The sequence below is a fragment of the Gracilinanus agilis genome, chromosome 1, assembly GCF_016433145.1.
Source record: "Gracilinanus agilis isolate LMUSP501 chromosome 1, AgileGrace, whole genome shotgun sequence".
In the NCBI taxonomy this organism is placed as follows: Eukaryota; Metazoa; Chordata; class Mammalia; order Didelphimorphia; family Didelphidae; genus Gracilinanus; species Gracilinanus agilis.
The window spans coordinates 221207255-221223109 of NC_058130.1; the positions used below are offsets into that span (position 1 = coordinate 221207255).

Sequence of the window (15855 nt, forward strand, 5' to 3'; positions counted from 1 at the left end):
AGTTTTTTTTAGATGCACATCCAATTTGTTAATTTCCTCTTTTCTTTTTTGTTAATATGGGTTCTCAGGGATATGAATTTTCCCCCGAGTACTGCTTTTATAGTATCCCCAAAATTTTGAGATGCTGTTTCCTCATTGTCATTCTCTTCAATGAAATCATTAATTGTTCTATGATTTGTTCTTTAACCAACCAGTTTTGGAGAATCAGATTATTTAATTTCCAGTTAAAATTTTTTTTAAACCCTTGTACTTCGGCGTATTGTCTCATAGGTGGAAGATTGGTAAGGGTGGGCAATGGGGGTCAAGTGACCTGCCCAGGGCCACACAGCTGGGAAGTGGCTGAGGCCGGGTTTGAACCTAGGACCTCCTGTCTCTAGGCCTGACTCTCACTCCACTGAGCTACCCAGCTGCCCCCTACTCCCCTTACCTTTTAATTCCCTTTTTACTTCACACTTACTATAGGACCTTTTGGTCTCTCTGCCATCCTGTCCCTCCCTTGTATTTCTCCCCTCCTCGCCACACCATTTCTTATTCCTCTTCAACTTTTCTATTAAGGTAAGATACAATTCTATACCCCAATGAGTATGGCTATTTTTTCTTTCTGAGCCACTTCCAATGACAGTACAGTTTAAGTATTACCTGTCACCAACCTCTTCCTCCCTTCCATTGTATTGATTCCCCTGTGCTTCTTTATGTGATATATTTTCCCCATTTTAACTGCTATGACAATGATAACAATTTTAAAGATGTATATATAATATATACATGTATATATTATATATACATATATATAATTTTTCCTCTTATTTACCTTTTTATACTTCTCTTGGACTTTGTATTTGGGCCTCAAATTTTCTGTTCAAGTCTGATCATTTCTTCAAGAATTCTTGGAAGTCTTCTATTTTATTAAATGACCATACTTTCCCCTGAAAGAATATAGTCGATTTTGCTTGGTAGTTGATTCTTGGTTATAGACCCAGTTCCCCTGCCTTCTGGAATATTGTTTTCCAAGCCCTCCAGTCCTTCAGTGTGGAGGCTTCCAGATCCTATGTGATCCTGCCTGGGCCTCCATGATATCTGAATTATTTCTTTTTAACTACATGTAATATTTTCTCCTTGATCTGGGACCTCTTGAACTTGGCTATAATATTCCTAGGGAGTTATCATTTCGGGATTTAATGCAGGAGGTGATCTCTGGGATTCTTTCAGTCTCTATTTTACCCTCTTGTTCAAGGATATCAGGGCAGTTTTCTTGGATAATTTCTTGCAGTATGATGTCCAGGCTTTTTTTTTTTAAACCCTTCTGTGTATTAGCTTCTTAGGTGGTAGAGTGGTAAGGGTGGACAATGGGGGTCAAGTGACTTGCCCAGGGTCACACAGCTGGGAAGTGTCTGAGGCCGGATTTGAACCTAGGACCTCCCATCTCTAGGTCTGACTCTCAATCCACTGAGCTACCCAGCTGCCCCCTGGGTTTTTTTTTGGTTATGGCCTTTGGGTAGTCCAATAATTCTTAAATTGATTTTCCTGGATCTATTTTCCAGGTCATTTTTTTAAATAAGGATTTTAGATTTTCTTCTATTTTTTCATTTTTTAAAATTTTGTTTTCTAGATTCTTGATGTTTTGTGAAATCATTAGCTTCTAATTGTTCAATTCTAATTTTTAAAGACTAAATTTCATCCATGACTTTTTTTTTTAATTTTAAACCCTTAACTTCTGTGTATTGACTTATAGGTGGAAGAATGGTAAGGGTAGGCAATGGGGGTCAAGTGACTTGCCCAGGGTTACACAGCTGGGAAGTGTCTGAGGCCGGATTTGAACCTAGGACCTCCTGTCTCTAGGCTTGACGCTCAATCCACTGAGCTACCCAGCTGCCCCTGATTTGTCTTTTTTTAAATGCTTTGTTTTGATTGATGTGGAAGGACAGTCACAGAGAATTTGGCTTCTGCTGTTTCTAAACTGCCATCTTGACTCCACCCAGTAGCTTGTTTTAAATAAACAATAACATAGACAATCCATTAGTGAATTTAATTTTAAAAAGGAAAGAAAACTGAATTGCCAGAATCTGAAATGAAAAGGTGAATGCACCACCAATAAAGAGAAAATTAAAGTAATTATTTGGAGCTATTTTACCCAATTACATTCCAAAAAAAATCTGACAATCTAAGTAAGATGGATGAATATTTACAAAGAAATGAATTGCCTAGGTTAACAGAAGAGGAAACAACATACTTAATACCATCTCAGAAAAAGAAATCGAACAAGCCACCAGTGAACTCCTTAAGAAAAAATCCCCAAGGTGAGGTAGAGTCACAAATGAATTTTGCAAAATATTTAAAGAACAATCCCAATACCATGCAAACTATTTGGAAAAGTAGCTGAAGAAGGCATTCTATCAAACTTTTTTTTTTAATCCACATATATTATTGATACCTAAAACAGGAAAAGAAAAAATAAGAGAAAGAAAACTGTAGACCAATTTCGCTAATGAATATTAAAATGCAAAATTTTAAAATGAAATACTAGCAAAGAGATTATAGTACACCACAAAGATCATTCACTATGATCAGGTGGAATTTATTCTAGGAATGTGCAATATTAGGAGAATCATCAGCATATTTGACTACATCAATAATAAAATCAACAGAAATTATATGATTATTTCAAAAGATGGAGAAAAAGCCTTTGACAAGATACATGTATTCTTATGAAAACCACTAGAGAGCATAGGGAATTAAGGGAACTTTTCTTAAAATGATAAATAGTTTATATCTAAAATCATTAAGCATTATTTGTATTGGAGATAAACTAGGTGCCTTCCCAGTAAGATCACAGGTGAAATAAGGATGCCCAATATCTCTGCTAACTCAATCTCTGCTGTTCAGTGTAATACTAGAAATGCTATCTAAAGCAGTAAGAGAAGAAAAAGGAATTAGAATAGCAATAAAGAAACAAAATTCACTCAGGTGTTATGGATGAAATACTTAGAGAACCCTAAAGATTCAACTAAAAAACTAGTTGAAATAATTAACAACTTTAGCAGAGTTGCAGGATATAAAATAAATCCAACAAATCATCAGCATTATCTTTATGTTACCAGGAAAACCCAGAAACAAGAGATAGAAAAAGAAATTCTACTTAAATTAACTATGGATAATATAAAATACTTGTCTGCCAAGAAAATCCAGGAATTATACAAACACATTTATAAACTTTTATAAACCACTTTTCACAAAAATGAAGTCAGATCTAAACACAGTTGGAAAAATATTATTTGCTCATCGGTTGGCTGGGTCAATACAGTAAACCTAAATTAATTTACTTATTCAGTGCATGCCAATTGAATTTCCCCAAAATTGTTTTACAGGCCTGGAAAAAATAATAAAATTCATCTGGATTCAAAGCAGCAAGAATATAAAGGAATCAGTGGGGGAAAAAATGTGAAAGAAGGTAGTCTAGAAGTACTAGAGCTCAAACTGTATTACAAAGCTGTGATCTTCAAAACAAACTACTTTGTGAGGACAGTGAGGTGGTTTGGTAGATAGAATGCCAGGCCTGGGAACAGGAAATCTTGGGTTCAAATCTAGCCTCAGACACTTCCCTATGTGACCTTGGGCAAGTCACTTGATCCCTGTTGCCCAGACTTTACTGCTCTTTTTGCCTTGGAACCAATCATAAGTACTGATTCTAAGATGGATGGTAAGATTTAAAAAAAAAACAAAAACCAACCACAATCTGTTATTGGCTAAAAAAATTGAGCAGTAAATTAGTGGAATACAATACATAGTAGCAAATGACCATAGTTATTTAGTATTTGATAAATCCAAAGATCCAAGCTTTTGGGATAAGAAATCACTATTTGACAAACCGTATGGCAGAAACTGGTATAGATCAATATCTCACACTCTATACCAAGATAAGATTAAAATGGATGCATGATTTAGACTTAAAGGATGCTACTATTAGCAAATTAGAGAAGCATAGAATAGTCTACCTGTCAAATCTATGGTAAGGGAAGATTTATGACCAAACAAGAGATGGAAAGAATTATAGGTTATGTCGACTTGGAAAAACACAGAACTGCTAAAGTAATCAGAAAAAAACAAATTTTTAATGAGGAAAGAGATGCTTAATATTTCAGCCACCACACAGAGACAAAGGCTCTGGAACTCTGGGAACAGTGTCTCTGAGAGAATCATTGCACTAGATGATTCTCCAAAGAATAGAATTTGCGGACTTAGATAGCTGTTGGGGAATTAAATACAGCAAACATATACTGACAGTTTACAAGTGGGTTTGAGAAAGAGACTGTGTGCATCAGGGAGTGGCCTAACTTACAATGGGTACGAAAAGGATGGTGTTGGACTTCTTGGGAAAATATCTCTGATGCAATGGGGGAAACTTCTAAGATAAAAAGGGTGATTGAGGATTTGAGCATTTCTTTTACTCCTATTCAGAACATTTAATGGATGCTTAGAAATCTCTTGTTCAGTCTAAGACAAAGTCAGTTTGGGACTTCCCTTAAAGGCACGTTCCCAACAGCAATGGGCAAACTTGGGGCTTCCAGAATTCACGTTGACAGATAAAAATTTTTTTTAATTATTATTAGACATTTATTAATATTCGTTTTTAACCTGTTTACATACTTTATGCCCCTACTTTCCCCTTCACCCCCCCCCCCGCTCTCCCCCCACCCATGGCCAACGCACATTTCCACTAGTTGTAACATGTGTCCTTGTTCAGGGTCTATTTCCCATTCATGTCTGCCTCAGCCCATGCATTCAAGCAATTGTTTATCTTATATGTTTCCTCTCCTGCAGTCCTTCCTCTGAATGTGGGTAGCATCTTTACCATAAATCCCTCAGAGGACAGATAAAATTTTTAAAGGAGTATCAATTTGGCAACTGTGTGGGGAAAATATTGAAGTTAAGAGGCTAGATTTGGGGAGACAAATTGAGTCTGTTGCAATTGTTTAATGGAGGGGACCTGAACTGAGCTGCTTTGGTTTGAAAAGAGAGAAGGGAATGGATGTAAGAGATGTTGTAGAGTTAAAATCAGTAAGTCTTAGCAATACATGCTCAAAAGGGAATTTGTATTTGATACTAAAGGCAATAGGCATCCACTGGGACTTTTTAGCAAGAGAGTAACATGGTCAAACCTATGGTTTAGGAATATGATTTTATAGCTGTGTGGAGGATGTTTTAAAGACCTCTCAGATGGAAAAAGCCTGTGTATTGGCTGAGAGGTGTCAGAGGCATAGGCTGGAGGCTGGGGCTTAGGAGAAGGGAGATCAGGTAGCAGGAATTTAAGGAAAGGCTTTATCCCAGGAGGTAAAGCTTGAACTAGTTTCGAAGATAGGTTAGATAGAAGGAAAAAGGGAAAGGGCATTCCAGGAGGAAAGAAGAAAATGAAAAAGAATCTTAAGCAGGAGTTCTTGGGATCTAGGATTAAAAAAAATGTATTTTTTGACTACTGTATTTCAGCATTATTGGTTTCTTTTGTGATTCTTTGTATTTTTAAGTGTTCAAAAACATTCTTCCAAGAAAGGATCACAGGCTTTACTAGACTGCCTGAGGGGGATCTATGACACAAAAAAGGTTAATAGACCCTGTAAGGTGATGTTTATGGGAGACTGACCTAATTAGAATACTATTCATAGTTCATAAAGGGAGAGAAGTTAGAATTAGATTGTAGAAAGGCCTTCATTGTCATTCTGTAAGGAATTAAATTTATGGTTGGACTAAATATAAGAGAATGTGGTCACCGATTTTAAAAATTAATACAGCTCAAGTCAAAATGATTTTCTAGCAGCTTTATTTACAAAAAAAGGGAAAGAGTGGAAGTAGGGAAATGTAAAAGGAGGGTAAAGAAGATATCTAACTTAACACACTCAATATTTGCTCCAGCACCTGACTCCATTCCAGCAGGGCTTGTTAACCCCAGCTGGAGGGCCCAGTGATGAATTAAGCAAGGGTTTCACCCACGTGACCTCCTCCAAGAGGGAGGTTTCTCTGGTGCTAAAATCTCCAGAAGTTAGGAAAGGAGGGTCAACTTTTTTCACTCACCCAATCCATAGCTCCAAGCTGCAGTCCCAGTCCAAAGGGGAAGATCCAAGAGCAGTCTTACCAGAAGCAGTTCAAGTCATCAGCCCTAGGTCCTTCATGATGAAGATTCAGGTTGAAGACCACCTTGAAGATCTCTTGTACAGGAAGTTCATCATCTTTTATAGTCCCTCTTTTATATCACTTCCTGTCCCTTCCTACACTTTCTGGAGACCAATTGCAGTCTTTAAATTTGCTTAGCACTGCCCAGGGGGCCAGTGTTTGTAGGTTCCACTTCTTGTCCTATGATGGTGTAAACTCTTATCAAAGGATTCACAAGTTTCTGACTAAGTTGAAAGGGTGGAGGTCTCTAAATGGCTTGCGAACTCTCCCACCTAGTGCCAAGTAGGGGTATTCAAATTTTGGTTGATTAATTCAAAAATAGGCAAGGGGAGAGTCAATCCCCTCTTCACAATTCTCTGTTGACTTTGTTTCCTAAGCAAAGGGGAACAATTTCAGATTCTTTAACAGAAGAATGGCATATTAAAAGTAGTGATTGAATTAGAAATACAGATAAAATGTTGAATAGTTCTGGTGAATGAGGTAAAAAATTCGAATTTCTCAATTCGTTTGTAATTTGAAATTTCTCTAGATGACATAGTTTTAAAAAGCAAGATTTTCTGTAAAAATATAGAATTCCAGAGCCTGAATGAATTAAACAAATACAGAATTCATATTCTTTTCTTTTTTTTTCAAGACCTTCTGTTTTAGTATCAATTCTAAGACGCACGAACAGCAAGGGCTAGGCAATCAGGGTTATAAGACTTGCCCAAGGTCACATAAGTTAAGAAGTGTCTGAAGCTAGATCTGAACTCAGGTCCTCCTGACTCAAGGCTTGGCATTCTATCCACTGTGCTACCCATCTGCCCCAGAATTTAAAGTCTTGTAAATGAACCCCAAAATGATTAATAAGTTATTAAAGATAATCTCCAAGTAGATTTATTAGAAGAAGTGGGAAGGAAGCTATTAGAAATATAGTTTTGGAGAGCTGGATCTATTTAGTCATTTAAGAGAGTCTGAAATACTCCTGTTTTCCAGAATCAGTCTGAAAATCTTGGTGTTAACATTGTGTATCAAATGGAATGGTGTGAGGCTTTGTCATTGTTAATGTAAAATGGAAACTGAGAACAGTTAATAACATCAGTACTGTTTCAGGGGTATCTAGTCAGTGGTTTCATAGAATTTAAAGTTATTCTTGAAAAAAAGGAAATTCAGGGGCCCAAACCTCTTTATATAATAAGACATCTGTATTATTCTTAGTCAATGTATTTTGAAGTACATCTGTAATTTATCTTTTTCATTCTCAGTACCAAGATAGTTTTAAGATCTTTTCAGCACCTGGCACAATATTTTGGTGCTCAAATATTGAATTGAGTTTTAGACAATGTGCCTAACTTTTGGTCTAAAGCCCTCACAATCTATCATTTCTTAGTTCCAGAAACTTGTTTTTTATTTATAAACATTTGCTCTCTTATAGTTATAGTTTGTAGTCACTGGTTTTGATTAATTACTATTAATTAGGGTTAATTTACTGCAAGAAATTATTTGCTTGTCTTTAGAACTTGTTAGGTTAAGCCATAATATACTAACCTCTAACAGTTTAATCAATTAAAAAGCCTTGGAGAGTATAAGTTCCTTGCCAGCTGCTGCTCTTTTGAAACAATTAGATGTGCTGTCTTAATTGTTTAGTGGATCTATCATCTCCTTGCTTTGCAGACACTCCTGCCAACTCTTGTCTGTTTCCTCCTATAAACATTCCAGAGAAAGTATTCCTAATGTGCTGGGGATCTCTTGACATTACATGGATACCAAAGCAGTACTCATTATTCCATATCTTACATTGATTCTCATTAAATATCAGTTACACATCTTTTTTCTTTTTACATTTTCTTTATTTTAAATAGAATTTATTCCCAGTTATCTTAGCCCTTTCCCATACTATAGGAGATATCACCCAACAAAAAGATATGGATATATAAATTATGTCTTTCATGTTTTTATTTATCAGTTCATTCTTTGGAGGTGGATATTCTTCAAATATTAATTCTAGAGCTGTATATAATATCTCTTGGTTCTTCTTCCTTCACACTTCATTATTTCTTGTAAGTCTTTCCAAGTTTTAAAAAAATTAACCTGCTTTGTTTCTTATGGCACAGTAGTATTACATCCCAATCATGAAGCACAATTTGTTTAGCCATTCCCCATCTGATGTACATTTCCTTGATTTCCAGTACTGTGCCACCACAAAGAGAGCTACTATAAATATTTTGGAACATATTGGTTCTTTCCTTTTTTTCTCTGTTTTATTTGGGAAACAGAATTTATACTCAGTTTTATAACTCTCTGGGCATAATTCTAAATTGCCATGCATCTCATGAATGATGTCTTTTTTTTTTTTTTTGTTATTTTGTGTTTACAATTCCTTGTTTGTTATACACTGCTGCTCATTTTTGTCCTTCATGGATCTCTTCATTGCTCTTGACTATTTCCTTGTCTTCCTGTAGCCCCTCTCATATTATCATCTTTGCCAATTTGCTCAGTATCATTTGAAACTTGAAAACTATTTTAATTTGGATTTTTATCATTAGTAATTTGTAACAATCACGATTTTTCAGGGTTTGCAGTTATTTTTATATAATATTTTTTCCAATTATAGGTAAATAAAATTTTAAAGCTTGTTTTCCAAAAATTTGAGTTCTAAATTATTTTCTTACCTCCTCTCCCGCTTCCTGCCCTGAGATGGTAAGCAGTTTGATCTAGGTTATACATCTATATTCAGGCTCCATCCATTTTTTCTTTGTCCTTTGAAATTGTCTTTGATCATTATATTGCCAAGAATAGCTAGCTAAGCCATTCGTAGTTGATCATCATACAGTATTGCTGTTACTGTGTACACTGTTCTCCTGGTTCTGTTCACTTCTCTTTGCATCAGTTCATGTAAATCATTCCAGTTTTTCCTGAAATCATCCTGCTCATAATTTTTTTATAGCACGATATAATATTCCATTATATGCGACAACTTGTTCAGCCTGAAATAATAAAATAAATATTGTAGTAAGGTTTAAGGTTTTCTAGACACTTGATGAAATAGTCCTTAGGGCCAGTTATCAGAAGTCCAAGGTTTGGGAAGGATTCCAGGGAGAAATAGACATGTTATCACTCAGTTATAAACCAGGGTTTTATTTAACTAGGTCAGGTAGGGGAAGGGTAGTGGGATGATCTAACTAGGTCTTAAAACTAATTCCTCCCACCAAAGCCCCATAGAATTAAATAGATGTTAACTACACTTATCACAACCTACAGATCCCAGCTCCTTGTACTATATGCTAACCAGAATCTCCCCCCTCCCCCCTTTTGCTAGTATTCAGAGTAAGGGAAAGCTGGAAGGTACACAAGTCCACTGGGTCAGCAAGGGAGATATCTCACAACCATTGTCCTCTGGGTTTGGCAGGAGTCCAGTTGAATCACAGCAGTAGCAAGTATAAATCCAAAAGGAAGAAGAGTAAGGATTTTACTCACACAGTCCACCTGTGGAGTTTAAACCAAATTCAACCACTTCCTAGCAGGTGACAGGCTTGAAGGATAAGTCCACACAGACAGGGTCTTCCTCTAGAGAGCAAGTTCAGAAAACCAGCTATCTCCTCAGAGTCACTGTCTCCAGAATTCTGGAATTCTCTCTGTCTCTGCCTTGGTACTTCCTGCCTTCTCTCTGATTTCCCTATGACAGCCATGTAATTGAAGGAAATCCCCCCAATTTCCAATTCTTTTTCACTACAAAAAGAGCTGCTATAAACATTTTTGAACAAATGGTCCTTTCCCCCACTCCCTTTTAAAAAAATTTAATTTGGGATACAGAACTAGTAGTGATAGTGCTGATCAAAGGGTATATACAGTTTTATAGCCCTTTGGGCACAGTTCCAAATTGCTCTCCAGAATGGTTGGATTAGTTCACAATTCTACCAATAGTGTATTAGTGTCCCAATTTTCCCAAATCCTCTCCAACATTGATAATTTTCCTTTTCTGGCATATTAGCCAATCTGATAGGTGTCAGATGGTACCTCAAAGTTTTTGAATTTGCATTTCTTTAATGTTATTTTAGAGCATTTTTTCATGACTATAGCTTTGATTTCTTCATCTGAAAATTACCAGTTCATATTCTTTGGTCATTTAGCAGTTGGAGAATGATTTATATTTTTATAAATTTGACTCAGTTCTCTTATATATTTAAAAAATGAGACCTTTATTAAAGAAACTTGCTATAAAATTTCTGTACCCCTCCACCCAACTTTCTGCTTGCTTTCTAATCTTGGTTGCATTGGTTTTGTTTGTGCAGAACCTTTTAAACTTAATATAATAAAAAAAATCCATTTTACATCTTGTAATGCTCTCTATCTTTTTGGTCATAAATTCTTCCATATCCATAAATCTGACAGGCAAACTATTCCCCTAATTATTTTGCTTATAGAATTTGCTCAATCCTTTCCCCACCCAACCCAACCACAGTCTTTCTTGCTTTGCATGATTCATGCTATTTTTGTACCTCAGTGTTATTGAGAAAATTGCTTTGTACACTGTAAAGCACTATGTAAGTGTGAGTTATTAAAAATCACAGTGGTATTCTTTCATTGCCTTTTGGAGAATTAATATTATACAAGGGCAGATTATTTGCATTAATTCACTCAACAAAAATTTATTATGCATCTAAATATACAAATCACATGTAGATCTGGGAGGGACTTTAGAGATCCTAAGAAATTTTAGCCTAGCCCCTTGTAATTTTACAGAGGAATAAACAGAGTCACAGAGAGGATGAGTGGTTTGCTCAAGTTAAAGAGGCAAAACATGACTTTAAATTGGGTCTTGATTCTATTTCTAGTGCTTTTCCTATAATGCCAGAGCCTCTTTTTCCTCTTATGTGGGGCTTAATAGTTACAAGGACCTATGAAACACAGTAATTGCAATATTGTGGAACTCTCAAATGTGATAGACTGCTACAGTGTGATAGACTTTGCTACTAATAGCAATACAATGATTCAGGACAGTTCTGAGGGACTTATGAAAAAGAATGCTATCCACCTCCAGAGAAAGAACTGTTGGAGTAGAAATGCAGAGGAAAACATGTGATTTATCACTTGTTTACTTGGGTATACATTTTGGGGTTTTGGTTTTATAAGATTATTCACTTTCAAAAATGAATAAATGGAAATATGTTTTGTGTAATAATACATATATAACCCAGATTTAATTGCTTGTCAGCCCTGGGAGGAGGGAGAGAAGAAGGGAAGGAGACAATATGGATTATATAACTTTGGAAATTTATGCAGAGATGTGTTATTAAAATAAAAAAATTTAAACAAGGAGCCATGAGATTTCAGTAAAAGGAGATTACTTTTAATTTTTAATATTTTTTCAATTAACAGAAATCTATTTTCTTCTCTTTCCATTCCCCCAATGAGAAAAAACCTTGTAATAAATATGCAAAGTCAAAACAAACTTTATGAGATTACTTCTGACCAAACAAACATAACATTATTTATATAGCAGAAGATAGCATTATTGCCAGGTAGGCAAAATATACCACAGATAATTTATTCATCATTTAATATAAATGGACCAACCTTAGTAGTCTAAATATTTAATTTGGAACTATAATTTTAAGATTCCTGAATAGCAACTAAAATGGTAAAATACATTTACCCTTTGTTAGACCTAGGAACCATTTCAAGTATATCGCTAACATTGTTTTCAAGAAACATTATCCCTTTACTCATATATACATCAGGGCATTTAAAAAAATTCATGACTGAGATGTCCTCAGACTAGTCTTGGCTTAATGTAATAAATGCTTTCCCTAGACCAATAAACAGCAAACATTTATTAAGCACCTCCTGTGTGATAGGCATATACTAGGCACCAGGGGATAAAAGGAACTTAAATTCTGTTAGAGGAATTTACATACACACACACACATATATTTTATAATATATGTACAGTATTATTTTGCTGAGGAAGTAGCAGTAGCTGAAGGATCAGGAAAAGTCTCATGGAGGAATTGGCACTAGAGCTGAGCTTTGAAAGAAATTGGGGATTCCAAGAAGAAGTGAAGAGGGAGTGTATCCCAGTCAAGGAGGGAGCAGTCTCTGCAATGCCATGGATGTAAGATATAGAATGTTATTAGGAAGAACAAGAAATCAGATTGACTAGACCCTAAAACATATGAAAGGGAGTGACATAATAAACCAGGAAAGATAGGTTGGAAATAAGGTGTGTTGGGTTCTCTAAATGCCAAACCAGGAGTATTTTCTTTAATCCTAGAGACAATTGGGAACTATGAGAGGTTTTAAAAAGGTGTGACATGGTCAGAATTGTGCTTTAGGAGTATCATTTTGGCAGCTGTGTGAACTTTGAACTGTTCGGAGAGGGGAGAGGAAATAGGAAAGAGGCAACAGGAGTACAACTACAGGTGTGAAGATCTTACAAAAAAAAGCTGAAAAAGGGACAAACAAGAAAACCAAGAGCAATATCATGAAAACCAACAGAGGAGAGAATATCTAGGAGAGGGTGGTCAATAATGCCAGATGCTGCAGAGAGGGCTAGAAGAATGAAAACTGAGAGAAAAAAAGCAATTTTTAAATTCTGCAAATAATATTATTGTGCATAAGACATGAAAAAGGAACATTTTCAGATAAGGTGACATATGAATTTATGTAGACTACATTGAAGACATTTTCGATCGATTTAAGAATTAAAATCCAACCAGTATTTCAGAGCACCAGTGATGAAATATGCCACCCCTTCCTGAAAGAGAGGTGATGGACTCAAGAAGAATTAGAAATACCTTTTCCAATATGTCCAATGTAGGTAGGAATTTGTTTTGCTTGACTATGCATATTTATTGCAAAGGTTTTCTTTTTCTCATATTCTTAGTTGGGAGAAGATTGAGTTGGGGAGAGAAGACTTGGGGAAAAGGAAAAAGGAAGAGGAAGGAGGTTGGGGGAAAGGGAGAGAGGAGGAGGAAGAGGAGGCAAAGGAGAAAAAGAAGGTAATTGAAGTATTACAAAATGCACAGAACAGAAGGCCATGATTATAGATAAGCAGGATATTCTTTGAAAATGAAAGTTACATGTTTAATTTATTATATGTTTTAAAAAGCTTTACACAGAGATTTACAGTTTCATATACAATCCCCTTTTTCTGCATTACTATGTAAATGGAAATGTTGATTTTACCTAAGTTGAAAATAAAAACATATTTGAAAGAGATAATTAATAATTTTGAAAGCATTTTTAGTTAAGTGACAAGACCAGAAGCCAAAAGCAAAGAGTTGATGAATGATAGGAGAAATAGAAGCAATGAGACCACAGCTATTTTTAGTTTAGCTATGAAATGGAGGAAAGACATAAAACAATAATAACTAAAGGTATTGGATGGTGTTCCAGAAATTGATTTGGAATGCTTTAAATGAAAAAAAAGTGTTTTTTTATCATGCAAAACACATTTCTATATTGGTCATCATTCTAAGAGTATTCATATATGGCAAACTAGAAGAAATGTTTGCCTCATGGGTTTCTCTGGTAGCTACTGTTAGAAGGAAGGTAAAGTCCAACCCCATGCTGGTTGCTTGGTGGAAAACGAGTCAAATTATAGCAAATGTGTTCTGACTAGCAGATACAGCCTAAGTTCTAAACTCTGAGTGAGAGAGTGTGATTGTGAGCTAAAGAGCGAGAGACAGAACAAGAAAAACAGAGACAGAGATGGATGCGCAGAGAATAACTGAGTCATAGGAAACCTTGGGAGGCTCATGAGAGTGCAATCACAAAAACCTGGTTTATTGGGCATTTAAGAGTGATTTTTATATATTCCATGAACAAAGAAATTACTTGTCAGAAGTACATGTTTTCTATATGTCAATTAAGAGATTTCAAGCTTCATCAAAGTATGCAGACCAGTTAAAAGTATACAGCTGCATAAGGGAATAAATACATTCAACAATACTAATCTACAAGGTTTCTCTTTTGTGTGCTATCCAAGACATGAGATAGTGCTGATGACAGAGTAGAGAAGGTCACTCTGTCCTTGCAACATAACTCAAAGTTTGTGATAACTAATCAGGAATTTCCTGGGAGTAGAATTTGTATAGGATGCATAGAAAAAGTATGAAGGCCATTTTGTCTGAGATAAAAGCTTAAGGTTATGTTAACCTGATCAATAGTTAATTTAGTCCATCAGGAATGTTTTAAGCCAATTAAGAAGAGCCAATTAGAAAAGCCAGACATCTATGACATGATTTGTGAACCTCCAGTTTCACGACTCAGTCATTGCCAGGAGTCTGGGGTAGGTTTTGCAAATTATATCTCTTTCTGGCTTTTCCTTGCCTCTATGGGCCTGGGGATCTATCACCCATAAATAACCCAAATCTCAAAATAAACCCATAAAACACTGATGTAAAAGATAGTATGCTTTCATCTGCATCCATCCAACAATTCTTTCTTTGGAGATGGATGAATGCTTTAAACTCTTAACTAAATTATTGATTCTTAAAATTTTTTTTCAGGAGATGTTGTGATTTCAATTGGCCATTCAAACGTGTTAGGATATACACTTCGAGAGTTTTTACAGCTTTTGCACCATATCCCCATAGGTGCAATTCTCCAAATCAGAGTTTACCGAGATTTCATTGACATACCACCAGAATGGCAAAATATTGATGATTTAATCCCTGAAACTAATCCTGCAATAGGAATAACTCAGTAAGTTTTTTTTTTTTTACCTTTTCATTTTGGTATAGATTTATTATACTATGCTGAAAAATTTATGTATATAAAATGTGATCCATATTTAAAGCTAAAGTGGATCAGAGGGGTGAATAGAATATATTGGTGATAGGATTGCCAAGTTTTGAGACATATTTCTAAAATTATTCTAATATGCAATATTATATGTTAGAAAAATACATTTTCCCCACAACAAAGATTCATTCAGGTGCTTCCCTAATTTCATTAATCAAAGAAACTTTCTTCCTAATTTTTCCTACTTTGTTTTATGTTGCTGTAGAATCTAGTAGTGATGAACAACTCATATTCTATAGTGCTTTAAAGCTTATAGGATACTTTTCACACAACCCTGCTTGACAGTAGTAAGGAAACTCAGGGTCTGTATGGTTAACAGTTTATTAATAGTAGTTACACTAGTTTTGGGTCTGGGATATGAACCCAGGCGTCTTGATTTCCAAAGCCAGTGTGCTTTCTCCACATCATAGTCTTTAAAGTTTTTGACAAATATACATTTTATTAAGAATCAGAAATGTCCTATGGTCATTAACTGAAACCAGTGCAATCATCAGAACATGGTGGGACTGCAGGGGCTAAGAAAAACGTCTGAAAATTTGTCAATCTAAAGATCTTTTGAGTTTTCCATAATGTTGGGTTATTGATCTAAATTCACAAGTTAGACTTAGTTATAAATAAGAACAATTTTGTTCCATTTCCATTTAGTTAAAAGTTGGTAATTTTATAATGCAGAATAATCCAATTAAATCCTTATGAATAAATTAAGTTGGCTATGACCCAGAACACATTGGAATTCACTTTTCCATAAAGATGTTTATTTTTCTAGGTGGTAGCAGTCAACCAGCTGGAGGAGGGGGGAAGTTGAGGGGGGTAGGAGTAGGGAGAGAAGTAAAAGTATGTCATGAGGAGGGGTGAATGGATAGCATAAACTACTATTCAAATGAAAGGAAAACTAATAAAAGCAAG

At 35.4% G+C, this 15855-nt stretch overlaps 1 protein-coding gene across 1 annotated transcript in view; it reads left to right on the plus strand.

Moving 5' to 3' along the window:
- The window catches only part of PDZD9 (PDZ domain containing 9), a 32824-nt gene that overhangs the window by 12828 nt on the left and 4141 nt on the right, over window positions 1–15855 (plus strand). The window contains exon 3 of the mRNA XM_044657452.1: window positions 14655–14850. Within this exon, the coding sequence (XP_044513387.1) occupies window positions 14655–14850 (196 nt within the window). The remainder of the gene's footprint in view (window positions 1–14654; window positions 14851–15855) is intronic.